General features: G+C 36.4%; 1 protein-coding gene across 6 annotated transcripts in view; it reads right to left on the reverse strand.

Annotated features, from left to right (window-relative positions):
• The window catches only part of POU6F2 (POU class 6 homeobox 2), a 496,562-nt gene extending 474,974 nt beyond the window's left edge, over positions 1-21,588 (reverse strand). For 3 of the 6 annotated variants that reach the window (XM_045389033.2, XM_045389037.3, XM_045389035.3), the window contains exon 1: positions 21,444-21,588. In XM_045389033.2, the coding sequence (XP_045244968.1) occupies positions 21,444-21,548 (105 nt within the window). In that variant the 5' untranslated portion in view covers positions 21,549-21,588. Of the gene's footprint in view, positions 1-20,634; positions 20,901-21,443 lie in introns of those variants that run through there. The other 3 variants (XM_074035196.1, XM_074035195.1, XM_045389036.3) reach the window with 1 other exon arrangement.
• Positions 21,589-21,970: the final 382 nt, after the last annotated feature.

Consider the following 21,970-nt stretch of genomic DNA (forward strand, 5'->3'; position numbering starts at 1 on the left):
GAACAGCCTTGGATCGTGCCTTTATGAAAACCCTGTGCATTCACACACTTGACAAATCTTTATTGAGTGCCTACTATGTGTAAAGAATTGTGCTACAGGCTGTGGGAAAATATGGCCCCTGCCTCCAGTAGCTAATAAAAAAAGTATCCATTGGGACCTTACAATTTTACAAGGACTGAGGGAATTCCTCCCTCTGTAGCCAAACAGTATATTCCACATTTTTCAAATGTCATGTAAAGAAGCCTATATAGGGGAAATGCTATTAGGATCTATCCCAAAATGCCTTCTACTTAACTCCAGCATCTGACTCCTGAAGCTAACCCTCTAATGCCCATTGCTATGTTCTCCACTGTTGAGTCATTAAGCGTAATTGTTGGTCTACCCTTTCCTCCCTTGCCCTCTTCCAACTCACCCTTATGTCAGCTAATGTGATAAACACCGGCTGGGTGCGGTGGCTCACGCCTGTAATCCCAGCACTTTGTGAGGCCCAGGCGGACGGATCACGAGGTTAGGAGATTGAGACCATCCTCGCTAACACAGTGAAACCTGGTCTCTGCTAAAAATACAAAACAAAAACAAAAACAAAATTACCCAGGTGTGGTGGTGGGCGCCTGTTGTCCCACCAACTTGGGAGGCTGAGGCAGGAGAATTGCTTGAATCCGGAGGCGGAGCTTGCAGTAAGCTGAGATCATGCCACTGCACTCCAGTCTGGGTGACAGAGTGAGACTCTGTCTCAAAACAAACGCAAAAAAAAAAAAAAAAAAAAAAAAAAATGTGATTCACACCAAGAATATCTTTACTGCTTAAATTTTCCTAAAATTCTCCTTGCATTGAAAATACTTTACAGAACATGTCAATACTTATTGCAATTTGTTCAGATCTCCTAATGGCATTTATGTATCCCATGACATCTCAATAAATATCAAAATACATGTATGTCTACATATAGGCATGACTTTTTAAAATGAGATCATATTGTATGTGATGTAAACTCCTCTCACTGGGACCTGAGCACTGCAACCCTATCTTCCTGACTTGTTAAAATGCACTCAAGTACACTTTAATCACATAGGACAGCTGAAACTAGATAAAGAACCTGATTTAAAAACAAAAACCTGTACCTGATAAAGAATATGGGAGAAGATTCCCTCCACCACCCCAATCTCAGGAACTTGCAAGGTCTAGGAGATGTCACAGGTAATTTATTAACTGTAATGAGGAGTAAAGCAATACTTAACTGCATAAATTGTTCACATGACTGTTGAAGACGGGCTTGAGGGGAGATAAATAGAGGAGGGAAAGAGAAAAGACTTGATCATTTAAAAATTCTTCAGAGAAAATAAATGTAGATATAAAGAGAATTTTGCAAAGAATATTCTCTGTTTTTCCCATTTTTCTAAATCAACAAGATCTTATGCTTAGAGACCAGTCAGAAGTGGCTTGAGAGTTGTGATGTAAGTGCCCAGAGAACAGGACTCAGGACTCATCCAGGTTTGGCCACTGCCTTTGAACAAATCAGTTAATCTCTTTGAATTAAAACAAGGGTCTTGGGTCAGTTGGACTTGATAATCTCTTTCCTCTAAAAATTCCAAAACTATATGAAATTCATCCTTCTTCAGGGAAGGAGCAACTTACCACATCTGCTTACATGTACCCATACCCGCCATCAGGCCATAACAGCTGGGACGTTGTTGTATCTGGAGGGCGAAGAAATTTGCTTAACAAATACTCAGTAAGCATTTGTTGGGTGAATGAATTTTTTTCACCATCTGCAAATGTTTGTGTTTGGTGGGTCTAGGTTCAAGGCTGTGTGCTGAACACATATCTACATGGGTGTAATCCCCTAGAGGTCATCATCAGGGGAAATAAAACACAAGCTTATAATAACCCTAAAAGAAAACAGAATGTGGATGCCAAAAAGAGGCACAATGTGCTCTGAGGATTCAGATGAGGCCAGACTGGTTCAGACAGATAGGTAGAAGATTGCTGCAGGAGCTGTTGCTTCAGAAGGATGGACAAGATTTAAGTAGACAGAAATTGTGGTGGAAGTTCAGAAATAAGGAAGAAAGAAACTGCAGATGTTTGAGAAAACTGCATAGTCTAGTTCAATTAGACTAGAGTTTAGAGTCTGAATTGGAGGAGTGAGAATACAAAAACAAACCAGGAAAAGACAGGATGGGGCTTTGCATGACCTTGTGTTTCAGAATAGGGAAGAATGCATTAAAAGCCATGTCTTAAGGAAATTATCCAGAATCTGGCTCAATGGTGAACAAAGTCAACACAGAGCAGGTGGAAATCTGGGTTAGAGCAGGTGGAAATCTGGGTTCTTCCCCCAGTTTCAATGACAGCCCCACTGCCTTTGTCTGCTCTACATTTGGAGCTTCTGAAGTTAAATTTGTTTGAAAAAAAGAAATGTGTGAAGGTCACTGATGTACAGAAAACATAGGAACAGGAAGACTAGAGAGGAATTACGTCAGTAATTCAGGCAAGAGGAACAAAAGTCTGGAAGGGAGGGTGGTAGCAAGACTTGGATAAAGAGATTTTTCACCCCAGGTAGATTCCATGTGCTCTCTCCATTCATTAAATGTGGGGGTAGTCAAGGTGACTGAGGGCCCAAGATTCAGTGAATGGAAGGCTGTCAGCCTTTGTGGAAATAAGCAAGTCAAGAGGTACAAACATAGAGTAAGCCTGCTTGAACTTGAACCTCAACTTTGCCACTTTTTCATGTTAAGATAGATACTCAAGCACAGTTCTTAGAACACTGTCTGGCACACAGTAAAAGTAAAAAGTAAGTACTGTTATTCTCTCAGGTGGAGTGGATTTGTAGGAAAGATGCATTTAGCATCCAACATGATGCTAGTGAAGGGAAAGTCATGGATGTTTTCTAGGTAGATATGCTCTAAAAAAGTGGTCAGGGTTATAAAGGAATGAAAGAATAGATAGAAATAATAGTTGAAGTTACTAAAGCTGATGGGAATACAGAAGAAAGAGAAGAACCTGTGAGCAAACGTTGGGAATGCCTCTTTCTGGAGAGGAGGAGGACGCAATAGCAAGTTAAATAAATAGAAAAGAGGTAAGAAAACTAGGAGTAGACAGTTAGGGTCAAAAAAAGCCAAGCCCCGGCTGGGTGCAGTGGCTCACATCTGTAATCCCAGGACTTTGGGAGGCCGAGGTGGGCAGATCACCTGAGGTCAGGAGTTTGAGACCGCCTGGCCAACATGGTGAAACTCTGTCTCTACTAAAAATACCAAAAATTAGACAGGCATAGTGGCAGCTGCCTGTAATCCCAGCTACTCAGGAGGCTGAGACAGGAGAATCACTTGAACCAGAGAGGTGGAGATTGCAGTGAGCTGAGAACGCGCCATTCCACTCCAGCCTGGGCAACAAGAGCAAAAATCTGTCAAAAAAAAAAAAAAAAAAAGCCAAGCCCCTTTCTAAAGAGCTTCAAGAAACATGACCAGCAATATCTCACACAAAAGGCAAAGATAGATAAGCACTTCCATTTCTTCTACAAGGAAAGTTTAAGTACTGAAGAAGCAAGAATGTGAAGATAGATACAAGAAGAAGTAAATGGGTGACAATAATCAGATTAACTCAAGTACACGTAGTGTTTTCTGTGAGTCAAGCACTGTGCTTCATTCTCTACATGAATTATCTTATGTGTAATTCTCACAGCAACCCTCTGAGGTAGTGATTTTTATAACTCTTGCTTCACTGTTCAAGAACCAAAGCACAGAGGAGCTAAGTAAGTTGTGCAAGGTATAAAAGCTATAACAGGTGATGGGCCTGGTATTCAAAAGCTCGCAAAGAATTGTGCTAGAGGCTGTGGGAAAATATGGCCCCTGCCTCAAGTAGCTATTAAAAAATTATCCATTGGGACCTTACAATTCTACAAGGACTGAGGGAATTCCTCCCTCTGTAGCTGAACAGATATTTCAGTCCTCTCTTAACCACTTAGCAATACTGCCTTGAAGATGCAGGAGACGCAAGTGCCAGAAAGTGGGCCAGTGAGAAAGACAAGTTTCAGAGGTCAAATTCTGAGAAGACAGCTTCTTTAACAATATCTTTTCTAATTAAGTTGTCCTGATTTGTATAATTCTAATCATTCTCCAAGACACAGAGTGGATAGATGCTCACGAATTCCCAAGGAATCTCTGGAAAGCAACTTAGTACTTCTGATCCCTTTTTAAAACACAAGTAATGGAGGAACATTCAGCTATGTAGAAGACACCTCCGAAATTAAGCATTGGATTTCAAATTCTATGGTCAATATAATGAATATGCATGGCTTTCCAGGGATTTCTGCAATACATGGCTTTCCAGGGATTTCTTCTGGGGAAATGTTTGAAAAACTTTCAATAAGAAGATCTGAGTTGATCAGTCTGTCAATGGGGATTCTTGGGAGTTAAGGACTGGGGAAGTAAGATGGCAGCAGGTTGTAGAGGGTTTAAATTCACCACATTAGTGGGTGGGTGAGCAGAATGACAAGATACAAAATGGCAGGTTTTGAGGTTTTATCTGGAATTGAGGACAGTGTGAATTGGAATGGGAATTGAAGGAGTAGGGAGAGCAAAGTCAAGCTATGAAGTGAGGAGGGACTGAATCAGGGAACCAGGGAGGGGAAGAGTAGTGGCAAAGAAAATTGGGAAGTGTGGAAAACAAAACAGAGCCAACTGGATTCTCTGATCACACAACTCTTCTTTATTCCGAGGACCACTGATTAGCACCTCCACACTCAGCCCTGTCCCCAGCTCTGCTCACCAACCCTGTCATGGGCATGGTGAAGAGCATTCATATATGTCAGCCTCTAGTCCTACTCTGCCCCCATGCCCTGGGTTCAACAAATTGGCAGACACCTTGTTTCTGTGCCCAGAGCCTCATTTGCACCCTTGTCCTGGCAACTGGATTTTCTTAGTTCTTCCATGCAGAATTATCCTTCCCTTCCTCCTCTGGGACCTGCAGAATCAACTCCCTGTTTCTCCTCACTCCCTTCTATTCCTCTTACCTCCTCTGAAACCCACCGAGTACCAGTTGTTATACCACCATGGCACAACACTGTTTTGCAAAACGTCTGCCTCTCCTGCCTGGCTTTCCTGACCAACTGAGTGACTCCTCACACTCACCCCATCCCACTCTGCTGTCTATTTCTGATTTCTAGGTTGTCGATTCACTCAGGTACATCCATGCAACACTCTTGCAGCTTAGAGTTCCCATGTTTTATTGAAAGAGATGACATGATATTTATCCAAAGCTCAATGAATATAGGAAAATTGAGAATAACAAAGAAGAGTTGGCTCTAAAAAAATTGACGGTTTTGCCTTTTTACTAGCCGCAGACATTTTGAATTCTAGGTGGACAAAAGGTTTGTTCAGCCAAGTGGAAAAATCACTTCTAGGCGAGATAAGAAAATGAATATTAACCACAGCCGTGAAAGGTACTAAGGAATGACTGAGCTAAATTTTGCCTCCAAAGGGAGAAATTCAAGCCCCTGAGAACATGTTACTCCTTTGGACCAGCAAAAGGCCAATGCTCTGAAATACGCACTCAGAACACCAGGCATGTTCTTCTTCCACGGAATGCTATGTTGATGCATTAAACTTGGAGCACTTTACGTGTTTCATAAGCTTTGATTTCTTGAGAAAAGACCAGAAAAAAAAAGTTTCCATATAGTATTAAAAAAACAAATATGAACCACTGATGTGTGTGTGTGTGTGTGTGTTTAAAACCTGAAATTCAAGTACCAGTGTTGCTCAGTGTCAGTTCAAGCGCTAGACATATTTTCCCTTAGGTTATTTCTGGAATCATAAACTTAAACCTGCAACCCCTGAGAAATCCCAATTTCAGTCTCAGACATTATTTCTGACATTTTTAGATACCATTTTATACTTTATAATGTTACACAATCCTAATTTAAAACTTGAAAATTATAACCGTTATGCATGACACTCATTCAAATAAATGAAACCAATCAACACTGCATTTTTTACTGATCTAGTCTAAAATCTTATTTTCTTTTTACCTTTGCCTATATTCCTTTTTCCTTAATTTTTTATACAGAAGAGCAATCCCTATTTCATTAAAATGAATATATATAGTTACATATGTATATGTATATTTATAAATAATCTTCAGTAGTATGTTGAAAATTGAGCTGGAAAACCAAGAAAAAATTAAATGTCAAGTGATCAGATATTGCTATTTGCTTATCTTTATACAGAGAAATAAAAAATAGTCCATTAACATAACTTTACTTAGACATTATTTTGAGAAAATATTATTCAAGAACCAACTAGAGTAGATCCTAAACTCAAGTCACTGTTTTCCAAGTACTACCAAAATAATCTCTTTATTCATTATATTTTATTATTCATTAACTTTGTCAATTTGTAAGTACGCATGAAGCTGCCAATTAACATACTCTTCTGTGGCCTTTTGTATTAAAAGTTTTAAAACATGATTTGAATAATCCATTTCCCAGACTGTAGAAAAACGAAAATTATTCACAGTCACTTGTACTGCATAAAACATTGCTAAAGTGAATAGTAACACAATATTTCCACTTGGAGTAATATTTCAAGGACTATGTTTTAAAGGTGACAAAATGTTAGTACAGATTTGTTTTTGCCACTAAACAAATAGAAGAATATTTTCATGAAATCCCTGAAGACAACGTTATATGCTGTATAAGCTGCTTTTCAGTCATGCTCCTTTGGACATGCCTTGTTTATCTGATCCCCACATAACTTAAAATCTAGTCGATGTAAACTTCTGAAACACAAACTCTGTGTCCTCATTCTCCACTCCCCTTTGTCTTTTAAGATCTGTTACAAAGAACCTCGTGTCCCCCCTTCACGTTTTAAGATTCAACATTATGACTTGCTAAAAATAAGCATGTGCTGGATACCATGGTGGTGGCTGCTTAAATTAAATGTGTTATGCAGTATGAATAAGGAACCATGGCTGAGAAGCCCTTTCCATTTAGATATCATATGAAAATAGAAAACGACTGTTTTCAAGGATAGCCTCATTTACACACTCCGAAATGAAGCTAGGAGCAGAGCACAAAAAACAAATTCCCAGACAAGGAATGTTGAGAGAGAACAAATGGAGCAAGGGCAACTCAAGGCTTCAAAACCACTTGAGACGAGCATTCTACTGAGGTATAAATTAGGAGAGTGACAGTTGTAACGAAGCAGTCATTCCATAGTGCCCACTGAGCTCCCACTACAGGCCAGGACATACCTCTAGAGAGACTTAGGAGTTGTCTGGGAAGTAGGAGATAAGGGGAAGGAGTAAGATGCTGAGTATGAAGAGAAAAAACAACCTGTGTGGTCTCCAGCAATGCTTTCAACTCTTTACCTGTTCTAAGATGATTATGGGCCAATTCCATTGTAGAGAAGGGAGGGAGGGGGTATGGAGACAGACGAGAAAATGTTATACAGTTAGAGATGTGTGTGTGTGTGTGTGTGTGTGTGTGTGTGTAAGAGAGAGGGAGAGAGAGAGAAAGTGAAAGGAAAAGAAACATCTCTGTACCAGTCTAAACTGAAAATACAGAAAGCCCGTAATTATATTCTATTCAAGCCCCTTTGCTTGGATGTTCAGTCTGACAATGGCCTCAATAATACACCAATATCATTCTTTCCTGAAAAAATTGGCTGGAAGAAATTGCCCAGATAAAGAAAGGTGGGAGGCACTCTGTTCCTGTGGTCTCAGGTTTTCATGTGAACATACTTCTCACCCTTGCGAGGAGCAATTCTGTATTACATTGGTGCATGATAAGAGTGTGACATTCATGGCCTCTAGTTCTATATGTGAATTCGATCTTTTCCCTCTTTGTCCCACCCCCAGTAGGAAGCAGAAACCCTGGGTAAAAGAGTCTCTTCATCAGATCCAAACTTTCCGCTGATAGACTGTACCAAGATCAAAATGCAGGGCATGAGATGCTAGCAAACTAATTTGGTTGCAGATCTAAAACCACAGTTTTCAATGAGATCTATAAGCATTAAATGAAAACAAACTCAGAAATTAAAGAAAAGGTCTTATTTATTGTCCCTTGAAACTCTAATAGAATAAAATGAGTGCATGAGGCACGTATTTATCTGTTTATTAATGTATAATGGTAATTCTTCCTAAACATAAATAACAATTTGTTAAGTCAGGGACATACTCTTCTGTTCATTTGTTCATAAACATATTAATAATTTAGGCCCATAATTTGTGCTGTGTAATCAAGTTAATGTGCTGACTTTAAGCAAATAACCAGGGGGCAGCATAGTCTCTTGTCTTCAATATTTCCTTTAAATCTCTATTTCTTATAAAGATTTGGTCCAACTAGAAAGAAAGGAAACCACCAAGAAATATTGAAGGAAGGGAGGTGTGAATAGATGAGAAAGAAAACCACCAAAAAATATTGAAGGAAGGGAGGTGTGAATAGATGAAAAAACCTACCAAGATCTTAATGCACAAAATCTCCAACTCGTATCCTTGTCTACTGTGTTGGATTCTAGCACACATCTCTCTTTTACTCCCTTTCAAAAGGTTCAACCCAATTTCCCACATTGCTGGGCTCTTGCAGCAGATGGTATCAAGGCTCAGCTTATCTGTTTGAACAATGACCATGTCTCCTCCCTGTGATTCAGAGTGATCATTGAAAGGAGGGATGCAGGTGTGGAGAGGTGGCGGTACAAGATATAAGATATATTATATTACAGGCTCCAGACAAGAAAAGAAAAAGAACAACGCTGTCTCTACCAAGCATTGTTCCCTTCTGATGTTCCAAAGCAGTAAGTGCTTTGTTGAAGATCATGTTGATTTATTTCACCAAATCAGCATTTTGTTTCCTAACCATATATCCATGAGGTCTGGCAGGGCTGAATCATTTGTAAAAGCGAAAGGAGATATTTAGGAGTACACTCTATTTGGCCTTACATTCAAAACACACAAATGCAAATAAGATTACATTTTGTGAACATTTCAAACTACTAAGCAGAGATGAAAGTTCTCCATTTTAGCCCCACTCCATCTCCAGGGCCCCAGTGTTTAAAATTCCATTTGACAGGAAAAAGGTTAGTTGAAAACAGCCAGATAAAAGATGCCCTTTATTGAATTCAATTTGCAAAAACTGAAATTGAAATATGAGAAATACCACAGGATTTTTTTAAGTTTTCCAAAATTTGTGTTAACATGTATTTTTTTTGGTAAAATCTCTGACTTCATATCACCATAATCCTTAATGATACAATATAATTATTTCATAAAAATGAATTTAGAAGTGCCAACATACATTTGGCTGGAATTTTGTTGAGTTTTTGTGAAGGATGGATGGAGAAAGAAAACTTATCTTGCAAATAAGTCGAAATTGATTTCAAATTTAGACAAGAATCTTAATCAGTTAAAAGATGATAGATAGATATAGAGATGATAAATGATTGACAGAATGTTAATTTATCAAAAGATAAAAGAGTTTCTGAGGCTATGAATCTCATATAGTTCAGACTCCATCAGCATTTTAAAGATATGAACCTGTTTTCAAGCCTTCCCTGAAATTACCTCTGGGAATTTTCCACACACACACAGAATAGTGCCTAATATATATATATATATATATACACACACACACACACACACACACACATATATATGTATATATTTCTCTCTCTCTCTCTCTCCTAATTATCAGGATATATTTTATTTGTATAACTATATGCATAAATAGGTAAACTCTCATATGCAGAAATGAGAGTTAAAGAATACTTTTAACAGATATTTCCAAATCAGTTCTTAAAGGCACTCAGATAATTTATCCCTAAAAAATTTCTTCTGGCTTTGAGAAACAAAGTGAAGCAAATTGTAAAAATTATTAAAACTGATCATGAAAAGGTGAGATTTCTCTCAAATGCTATTTTATAATTTCAAATATCTATTCTATTATGTAACTTATGAAAACACCTTAGCTTTTGATCTTATTTATTTTATGGCTGCCCTATTTACTAAAGGTGATAATTTTAATAAAAGAATAGTTTTAGTTATTAAACAATTAAATAATTATTCTTTAACCAAAGAATAATTTATTCATTCATAGAATTTATACATCTCTGTACTCAGATTACCTTGTAAGTCTAAAGGCATCTGACTGTGACATGGGGCACTTACAAACTTATTTGTGAAAATAACTTGGGACACTGTATTGAAAGTTGGCCGCATCTAAAGGCATAGCTCATGGAGGACTGGGACATCAACTATTTGAGGCTAGTGTGGCTCCCTAGCCTCAAAGTTAGGAGCAGCTCTTTGATGAAAGCTACCAAAGAGCACTGATTTGCTCCTCCAGACTTCCACTCCCCAACGGGTCTACCATTTTACATTTTACAAAAGGATCATCTTCCAGGCCACCTGTGGAACCCAAGTACCACAGCTATTGATGGCAACAGTAGGAGGAGGAAAAGGAGGAAAGGAAGGAGGAAGGCAGGGAGGGAGTAAATGAGGTGTTGCTGTAATGAAATCAGCTTTCATAAAGAGATGACACTTTCCACATATTTCGATTGTGTGATTTTGCATATGATTAAGGACTTACACCTGGCCTCCAGCATTCTCAGGACCAATTCCAGCTTTGCCACTTAGTGTCCTGCAGGGCCTTGCACCACTTCCTTAGCCTCAGCCTTCTACTTAGTAAAGTGGAAATAACAACAGTACCTACCTTACAGACCTGGCATGAGGATTAACTTATACCAGCAAAGTGCCTGGTACCTAGTAAGTGCTCACTTATTGGTAGATTATTACTACTGTTGTTTTTTGGATGGGTAAATATTTAGCCCTTTTCTGGATGAAAAATGATATTAAACATTAGATATTCAAGAAAGTTTACAAGAGCCCCACTGAAACACACACAGACACACAGGGATACACGAAATGAATACCAGGTTACGTTCCTTCCATTCCTCTTCTGCTATTGATTTATGATTGGCGGGGGGCAGGAGGGGTTACATTGTTCAATTTTTATAGGTGTATTTTCTTTATTATTTAAAATAACAGTCATCCAGTTTAAGAGGTACTGTGATGGAGTGCACTAGAATCATCTGTAAAGCTTTTTAAAAATACTCATACCCAGACTCCACCCAGATAAATAGAACCAGAATTTCTGAGAATGAGTCCTTCACATCAGTAGACTTTTAAAGATTGCCCTGGTGGTTCTACAAGGCAGGCAGAGGGAAACAGTGGAACTTCAGAAAATGATATGAGTTCAAGTCTCATTTCTTCCACTCCTTAGCAATATGGCTACAAATAACATACATAACCTCTCTGAGCCAGCTTCCACTTCTATAAAATGGGGATGATGATCTGTATCTACTTCTAAAGTTGTGGGGTTCAAACAAGATCATTAGTATTAAAGCCATACTCTGCAATTTGTTCGTGAAAGCCCATTTTAAGCTCCAGGCAAAGAAGTCAGCTACCTTTAAATCTACAGATGAAGCACACTTGTCTTAGCATCTGTTAGCATCTGTTTGCATCTGGAGGGAGGAAACAAGAGGGAAAAAGAACACACCTACAGTTTCATAGACTCAATTCTGGAAGTCTGTGTAGGGAAAGATGGCATGGTCAGCTCACACGCCCATCTCTTATTCAAATATAAGATTTCATTACTGCCTACATTACTGTCTTCTTAGTATATGTAAAGTAATGTGATTAAAGAGAAAGAGCAAAGACATATCCTAAAAGAAACATAAAATATAACTTTTCACATTCTCTGGAATATTTCAATAATGTACACTTTGTCTACCTTCTCAAAACCCTAAATATAGTAGAATTCAAGAGCTAAGTCTCATTAGTTTTGATTCAGCCCTGCTTGTGGCTGCATTATTTAACCTATGAATCAGGGTTGAAGGATTGGTCTGACAATATGAAATATAGAAAACAGAAATTTAACTGACATTAATTACCATGAATTTCTTCTGGTCTCTTTTTCACTAATCTAGATACATTAACTGAATCATGCATTGGAAACATATATCTATGTCAATTATCTTAATAAACAGCATTGAGGCTCATGAAAGAAAATAGCTTAAGCATTTTGTTCAGTTGCTTGGTGGCTTGGAGCAAACATAAAGGTTTTCAAGTTATAATGTGTCTGACTGAGAACCAGCTCCTTACGTCATTCTCTGTCATTCTTACCTCTTTGTTACTAAATACAATATTGTGATCTTTATTGCTATTTTAATTGTTTTGAGTGTTCAATATATAAATGATACATCTCTTTTCTTGTGGCATAAAGCTACTCTTCACTTTTAACATTACACTTAACCTTCTCTCAGGAGATACTATTTATGAGTTCTTTTGCTCAAACAAATCTTATTTGGAAAATTCTGAAATCTTTTATGGTAAGAGAAATGAAACTTCTCAACTTGTTAGACTGATTGCAGAGACTAACTTATTTTTAAAAGCTAGATCAAGAGAGAATTGGTTAAATAAATCACTGTATATCCATAAAAGGGAATACTACAGAGAAGGATGCAGATCTATTCATAGTCACATGAGAAGAGGTTCAAAATGCTTTTTATATATAAAAGTAAGTTACAGAACTCTATGTATAGTATAGTTCTACTTGGATTGTATAAGGATTGCATATACATGCATAGAAAATCTCTGAAAGGATATATAAGAAATAGTTAACAGTGGTTATTTGTGGCGAGTGGAATCAGGATACTTTACTTTCCACTTTATACTATTCTGTGCTATTGAAATGGTCTGCCATATGCACGCAATACTGTTATAAATTTTTAGTAAAAAATTCAAAAATACTCATAGGAGTCTACCATGTAACTAACTCACTTCAATCACATGCATATAAGAATTGTGTTCATGTACTGTCACTTTTACTCAGATGTTCCACTCTCTGCCTGAACTAGCTGTTTAAATTATATTTGATAAATAATGGTAGAAAAGGAGAAAGCAATTGCAGTTGATAGGTTTCAGCACTAGTACAAATGGAAGTACATTGCAAAGCAAACAGCCCCCCTGTTTTTGGAAGGAAATAACTGCAATATTCAAACGTTTGCAGTTTTCCGATCGACTATGTACTCAAATTCTTACCATAAACTTGATGTTTAAAAGCTGCAAAGTACTACTCAGGAGGCTGAGGTGGGAGGGTCTCTTGAGCCCAGGAGTTCACAGCCAGCCTCAGCAACATGGCAAGACCTCATCTCAAAACAAAAACAAAAAAAATTGCAAAGTATTTTTCCATTTTCAACCAAGTTGAGAGGAGTATTTTAAGTAAACATCTACCGTAATTTTTTCAGGTACTAAGACTGAAAACAGAGACAAAATATTTTTAGATTATTAGAGGTTAAATAGTCAAGGATTCCTAAAATGTTTAAAGTATGTCTGTGAGTGTGCATGTGTGTTAATGAATTAGATTGCTAGACTGCCTCATTTTCATTTTTACTCTAAATACTTTCATCACTAGAAATCTAGATATAGGTTTGTTTACAAATGAAAAAAGTTTTCAGAAAAGAAATCACAACTTTAGTTCTTGAATCTAGGATTAACACATTACCTAGGAACAATGTAGGACTTTGGGATTTGAGCCTTATTAGCCTTTGTTCCCAGAGACCTTTTGGATATTACTACAAACACCTCTTACATTAGCAATTCTAGAAACACAACAAGAAATGCACCTAAGAATGTGTAAAGACTCACTTTGTTAAGGAAATATTGAGACAGAGAAAATGAACTCAACAGAGATTTACTTTTAAGATCCTTGAACACCGTCTGCTGATACGAATGGAGAGAAATTTACAAACTTGGCATTCTTATATCACAGCCAAACTTTCACAAAACTCTTATTTTTCCCAAATTCTGACCTGGGGCATTTCATCCCACAATCATCGCTTCTGCCTACCATTCAACCAGCATCTTGTCAAATCTGGCTGCAAGATTAAGTTTCCCGATTCGGAATTCAATATTGTAACCCTAAGGATACAAGATTCAAGCTAGAACATTCTGGGTTTTTTTTTTAATGGATAAAATTGTTTCAGCCCAAAGACCACAGTTCGCCCTGGCCATAATGATGAATCATCAGGACTGACACTAAGTGAAATGAGTTTGATGTTCTTGGTTGTATTTGTGCCCATTAAGCAGCATTTTACATTTGTCCTAACTCTCAACCTTTTGGAGAAAAGGTTGAAAGAGGCTTGTTTTCTCGTATTATTTAAGACTTACAAAATTAACTAGCTCTGTCTGAAGCGAGTTTGGCTTGCCATAGTCCCTACTATTGTGTGTCCAGCTCCATTCTTGCCCATTCTGCCCTTCCAATTTGGAGGAAAAGAACTGAAGATTTAAGAAATATCTACTTTTCTCTCATATTTCCTCAGTATCAATTATGGCTTCTGGTATCCTTGCTTCTGTCTTGGTACAATATTTACCTTTTACTCTCAACAAAAACCTACTTCCTTTAAACAAAATCTGATTATGAATTCTGCACTGAAAACTAAGCTCCCTACAAATGTTGTACTTTGTCCTTTTGAAGAGGAATTTGCCTGAGTTCTGATTAATGCTAAAAACACCACTTAACAGGTATGTAATCTTTTCAAAATATACCTGTTTCTCTAAGTTTTTAGGTGTTAGAGATAAATGTTTTATTCTAAAAATAGTTTTAAATTATTCATCAAAAATCAAAGTCATAAAATACGCAGAGTCAGCATCATATTAAACTCCAGAAATAATAAGTGCTATGGCACAGCATCAGAGCCCTGGTTAACCTCTTGTAAAAAGCTCTAAAGATTTAAAGAAAAGTTTTCCTTAATATTGAAATTTGTGTACAGCACAAGCACTGTGAAGCCTTTTCTTAGACTTTGTTTTTTAATTCTAGTTCTCCTGTGCTAACGTTTTGTTTTACTGTATTTTTCGTGTGTGATTTGAATTGCTAGGTGAGATGAGGTAAGCTTACAGAATAACTTAGAAATATAAACTAAAGAAGCAAGTATATTGGTGAGTTTTCTGCTACCTTTCTGCTTTGTTTTGCTCGAGGTCTTGTCTCTCTTTCCAGTGCCCTTTCCTGCCTGGGAAGCACACAAAGATTCACTTTTCAGTTATTACTCATCAAACTGACTCTGGTTCACAGTGGAAAGGAGAAGAAAAGCTGATGGAGAAATGGCACTGAAGAAAGAGAGCAAAATGTCAGAGCAATACGTTTGAGCAACTATATCCTTTTCATTAAAGGTGTCAACACATTTATTTGCATCTTTGACCCTAGGACTAGGGAAGTGCTGGAAATTATGTGGGCACCTTTTCCCATGGGGAAAAAACATATATATATATATACCTCCTAGGTGGGGGGAAGCCTGAAAATAGGTGAAAGTTAGAATACTCAGTTGATCTTCAAATTTTTTTTTTTTGTCTTACGATTAGAAAAGCGCCGTTGAAAGGAATAGGGTTGCATTTCACCTAGAATCAGTGCCAAGTATCAACAGCTAATGTCTGTCTTTTAAAGAAAGAGTCTTTCATATCATGAGGGTTTTAAGGCTACTGATAAAACAAAAAGCTATTTTCTGAAGACCAGTCAACCTGAAAAACAAGTGTTTTAAAACCTAGAGAATTTCCTTTAATGTAAATAATCAAAGATGTTTTCAATTATTTTGCTGTTACTTACATACAATGGTTTTACATTTATGAGAAGTGCTATCCCTGAAATAACAATAATATTATCATTTATAAATGGGGTATAGAAAAATAACACAAGCATACAGCAAACCAGGAAGGAATTTTTCCAACAAAAATTAAGCAATATTCACCATAATCGGCTCACATTGTGGAATTGGGAAAAACAAGAAAATAATAGAAAGAAAAATAAATCTTTACTGAAATGTAGTGATAGTGTTTCACTCACAACCCTTGCTTCAAATTGAGATGCAGAAGAAATGTGTAAAAAGCAAAACTGGTACAAATCTTGATTACAATTTCGGATCTGTTTAAGACAAGATGGCTCAACAGAGCAATTTACATAGGCTAACAGAGCAAAGCTTGACTCGATAATTTACTTTATTGGACACACATTTCACCTACAAAAAAAAAAAAAAAAGAAAGGAGCGAGGGAGAAACAAAAGAAAAAAGGAAGAAAGGGATGTAGGGAGGGAGGGAAGGGAAAAAGAACATAAATCCAAGTTTGAGATTACATATAGAGCAGCTATTATCTCCCAAGTAAAGGTTTGGCCATAAATTACAAATTAATTTAGAAGTTGTGTAATTTGGATTTTCTTTTAGTGCTCAAATTAAAGTCAATATTTATCTTTTGGCACATTGCTTCTTCAAGTCTGATCCTTTCATGTTTGCACTTTATGTCACAACTTTATTTTCTACTCAATCAAGCATTAGAAAAAAGTAACAGCTTGTACAATATCACAATGCAATTGAAAAGTGAAGTTTTTCAATATTTGCAGACATGTTAATTATATTCCAATTTTCACAGCAATAAAGAGAAAAATACTTGAAACTGGTAATATGCAGTTTACATAGCAAAGAAAAGGTCAATTAAGAAACATCCTTCACTGACCTCTGAAACAAATACTATAGATTTTACACGCAGGAAACTTATTACGTGCAAACTTTCTTTCATAAGCATTTGTATTTTAAAAGTTGCAGCCACCTCTCTGCATATGTTAGAGGTAAGAATCAAAAAGTTTTAAGTTCTTAAGCATTGAAAATGATACTTGAATCGTATAGTTTAATTAATTGACCTTAGAGATAGAAAACTTAGTTTCAAGACCCAAGTTCAACTAATTTTTGTTTAGTATTAACATTATTGTATAGTAGTATTACCATATTGATAAATTTTACTTAAATGGACAAAACTGACTTTATCATTTAAATGTCTGCTTTAATTTTAAAAAATTCTAAACGCAATAAAAATTAAGTCCATCTAGTAAAATGTAAAATGTTAACATAAGACTTTCCTATAAGTATGAATGAAATATTAACTGAAGCTTTTTAGGTCAATAAACAATACATACTACAAATTCAATTTTGGTGAGTCCGGCACTTACCAAAAGAATACTAGCACCAGTATGTATAAGAAAGAATAATCCTTAATTAATCTGTATTTTTTCTAGTATACCATTCATCCATAATACCTTGGGGAAAAGGTATTCTCAATAAAATTCAAGCAGTAATAATTTCACACTCCCAAAATACATAAATTTGTTGAAGCAATCTGTCAGTTTCAAAAATATACGCATTCACACCCACAAAAATGACTTTTTTTAAGAGTCTATGGGAGTTATGCTTTGCATGAGTAAAACAGGGTTAGGTTAGCCCCAGTGTTTCATTTTTATATATAAGGCATGAATATCAGTCTAAATCGACTGAGGGCAATCTTCAAGTGTGTTATTTACATCATGCCAATGTCCCCTCTCCCTAGGCCACTTGCGTCGCACATCAGTTTGAGCATATTTTAGGTAAGCAAATTATTATCAAATCTACATTAAATACTTTTTGGAACGAGGGATTTTACCATCCATGTAAAATTAATTGTTTTTATGCTATAACAGTGAAATATTTGTGTGTTTTAAAATCTCCATATGAGAAAACATACATGGAGATACTGTTAAGCCAAATGCATGCACACATACTGAGCACTGTCTGAGACATTTGCATTAGTCTTCTGACGTATAACTTTACAACACTTCAAGTTGTCGAAATGTACTTTGAAAAATAAAAGATCCATTGTACCAGTAAGGGAAATTGTAAACAGCTTTTTATTGTACTTCTAATGCTATTAAAATATAGAATGTGTGGTCTCTTCTCTCTTCTTCTAGTACTTTAGCAATGTCAACTGGAAGTGCATCCATGATCACTTTATCCAGCTGTCTCTCTCCCACTCCCAGCAAACTCTTAGATATACTTGATAAATCTTTTCATCTAATTTGGTTCATCTGTTGTTTTTATTACCAACTAATTTAATATCCTCTGTTCTGCAATATTTGCAAAAGTCAGTCTATAGACGTGAAGCCAGCCGGGACCCTCGGGCCTGTGCATCAGAATGGTGGGCTGGCTAGGTCCTCTGGGGACAGCAGTGCCAGAAGGAGTATTGGACACAGTGACCCGACTGTATGAGAAGAGAAAAAACAAAAACAGGAGGTCCGCAGTACTGATGAACTAATCTGTCACTCACAAGCTCAGGTCTGCAAAAAAGGAAATGAAGCACTAAACATTTAATGGCCATAAGAGACGGAAATGCAAGTCTTCATTTCTAAATGATAATCAAACCCATGATCAGAACCTGCTTAACTGTGTAATTGAACTGAATTGAAAATCATCCCCTGGATTACAATCCATCCTACATTCAAGGGGTTAGGAAGCTAACTACAGGTAATTGCTATCAGAAATCTGATTTGATTTCCAAAAATTGTGTGAATGAACCAAGTTTCTTGATCTTGATATACCAGGCAGGGAGTTTGTTCTTCCAAGTACTAGACTGCTTAATTGCTTGCTTGGGGGAGGAGAAATCCTGGGGGAAAGGCATATATGAGCAATTTCTACTCTGTGAAGCCAGCGCTGTGTCCTGAGCTGGATCACGGCCAGAAACACAGAAAAGTCTACTCTTTCCTACAGTGGAAGCAACTGTGGATATTTCATCCTAGGAGTGAATGAAAAAACCTAAAGCTCATACTTCATGGGAATCTTTCAATATTCTGATGGAAAACTGGTTATTTGCTCCTCCAACCCAAAGTCATCTAGGAACAGGACTCAGAACAGGAAAAAAAAAAAAAAAAAGACAAAAATAATAATTATTCCAAAATGTTATTTGAGAAGAAACAAACACAAACATTTGCATTATTAAATGGGATTGTTCACACTTGCTGAGTAGATATAAGATGATATTTAAGTCAAGAGCTAAAAAATAAACCGTCTCTTTCTGGTTTTGATTGACAGCAGAGCAATAAAAATTATTTTCACATTCTTTTCCTATTGTTAGAAGTAATCATTTGAGTAAATACACTTATCTGTGCTATAACTATTAAAATGAATTCATTTCAAATATGTATAGCACCTTTCTTTTTTATATTTCTAGATATGGTTTCCATATAGACTTTCTGACTTTTATCATATGCATATAGGGCAATATTCTATTTTTCTTTCTTTTTAAATACTTATTGTTTCAATTTCAAATAAAAAATAAGCATTCTAGTTTGTACATTTTTAGCACAGAAATGTTTACAACCTTCAGCACAATTGCTTTTATAATTTACTGACTTGATATTTTGAGGAGTTTTGAACAAATTATGAGAAATAACACCTTCAGAAAGCATGTGACCACTTTCATGCAACTATTGGCAGTGTATTCATAAGTCATTAACATGTAGAGTTCTTAGACATACGGAACCTTTAAAAATTATACTAAAGAGTACATACAAAATACAGAACTATGTAATAATAACTAATTTTAAATCCTGACAAATTAGAAGTTAAGTCTACTATCTGTAAAAATATGTACTGGTTCCTTTTTTTTAAAGTATATACCTGAGCCTTTAAAAAGTATATACCTTTACAATTGATTTCCAATAAACAATACTGAATAACAAACTACAAGTGACTTTCCTGATTTTTCAGCAAAAATATATAGAAAAGGGAAATCCTATTTCTTATTAGAGATTGAAGCACAGTAATTTTGCACAGTATTAAGAACCATAACTATGCCATACGGAAGACAGGACCTGCAACCTAAGAAAAGTTTTATTAAACAGGACAAGACAGTGATTAGGGGCTCAAGTTTTATTTCAATATGCGAAAGTCATCTATTGTAACAGATATTTATTTCATTCCCTACACCACTATTATTTTAGCTTTATTTGACATATTTGCTCATCAGTGAATACTTACATTGAAACAGGTATTAAGAATATATAAAATCAGTTTATATATTTTCTCCTGCCTAGAGACTTCACTTTACATATATTTGTCTATAGAACAAAAACCAACTTAAAAGTTTTAAAAAATATTTCTCTGTTGAAGCAAATATCTACTTCTTTTAAAATAGTGTGAGCCTGTGAAAACATGGTATTATGTATTTGACATTTTCCATCTAAAAATACATTATGAAGCAAGCATGCTGGTATTAATAAACCATGTGCTTTCAGAACCCTGAAGTGCTTTTCTATAATTTTGTTGAAAACAGAATAAGATGATATATTTTCCACCATGCTATTAACATACAGCAAACAAATTTTATGTCGTTGCCTTGCCAGCTTGTCTTGATTGGAAAGTGTACCAAAAATAAAAAATAAAATAAAAACTTTTAGGAGTTTATAAATATTCGTGAGCATAGTCTGGTTTATGAGTTAACAATACATAAGTAAACATAGATAACTTAGAAAAATTTAGTCAAAAATACATTACAAAAAAAAAAAAGAAAAAGAAACCATGTATATTTCCTTTTTCCTCACCCCACCCCCATCATAGCCAGAAAAATCACCCTCCCTCTGCAGCAGGTACTATCCTTCCTTTCACCACTTTAGTTATCTGAAGGCAAATGAAAATACAACGATCCTTTTCGTCTTCTGATTTAGCTTACAACGCAAACATTTTAACACAAGCATAAACTACTGACTTCACAGAAAGCACCAAACAGAAAGAGCAAGACTCACTGACCCATTTGGAAGACAAAGACGACAGAGCAGGAAAGCTCTAAAAATCAGCTTGTGAGGCCTCTGAGAGATATTCTTCTGGCATTTCATCACAGCAGCCCCAGACCAGCGCACCTCCCTGGATACAAGGAGGAGGCACTAAATAGAGCTGTTTATTAAAGCTGCTGTGCTGGATTGCATTAGGAAGCGCGAGCAGACCACCTGGACCTTTCAGATTGTGGCAGTGTTTAATTTGCAGCCTGCCCCTCTGCAGCAGCCAAGACTACTACTACATTCACCGGGCTCAATCACACATTATCTGGGTTAGAAGTCAAGGCACATGTATCTATATATTTATATTTCCCATATGAAGAAAGTGAGAGAGGAAGAGAGAGAGAGAGAGAGAGAGAAAGAGAGAACACAGTCAAAATAAAAATATTGAACAGCATTAGAAAAATTTTAACTACTACCTAGAAAACCACACTTAATTCTCTTCTCACACTTTCTTTCCTTCGGAGATCAAAATCTAAAAAGAAAGCAAATTTCTAAAATAGATTTTTAAGAAACATTCAGACCAAATTATAAATTAGATTTATCCTTCAGTGTTTTTGTTGTTGTTTTAGTTTTTGTTTAAAAGGATCACATTGAAGTTTTAAGCTGAGGTTTCCCTGGTCAGATTTAATGGGTGCCTTTTGCCTTTCGCACTTTCAGCACTACACTGGCAGGTAGCTGAAGATACAGATAGAAAGATGGTACTGTAAATATGAATTATGTGAATCATATGGTGAGACCCTTGTGGAAAAAAGGGGAGTTGAGAAATGGCTGACTCCATACCTGACCAATTACAGCTTGCATGGTCCCCGTGTCCTGCTGCGCTGAGAGATCGCAATCCATCATATGTTGTCTTTGAAAAGGAGAATGGGGGTTTCTGGCATGCATCTGTCAATCAACTTCTGCACTCACAACCATCACCAAAAGCAAGGGGAAAAAAAGTCAAGCTGCTCCACCAAATAGGATGAAACCGTCATGTGACCTCCGGCAGACACGCACACACACATTCACTACCTCCACAGAGCGTAAGAATTTTCTGTAGATATGAAATGACATTGACAAATATCCAATACCAAGTAAATAAAGTGAGACAAACAGCTATTCACCAAAGACAAAAACACGGGCTGTAATCTTCCGCTAAAGGTTTAACAAACCTATGAGGATTATTTTTAATGCTCTAGAAATCTGCGTTTAAAACAAAACAAAACCAAAATGAACTATCTCATGTGAGTGTCCATTAAGACTTTGATTTTTGTGCTACTATATACATTTTTTAAATTATAGTTAATTGCTGTAGTTTTCTTAATGGG

This window comes from Macaca fascicularis, chromosome 3 (genome assembly GCF_037993035.2).
Source record: "Macaca fascicularis isolate 582-1 chromosome 3, T2T-MFA8v1.1".
Lineage (NCBI taxonomy): Eukaryota > Metazoa > Chordata > Mammalia > Primates > Cercopithecidae > Macaca > Macaca fascicularis.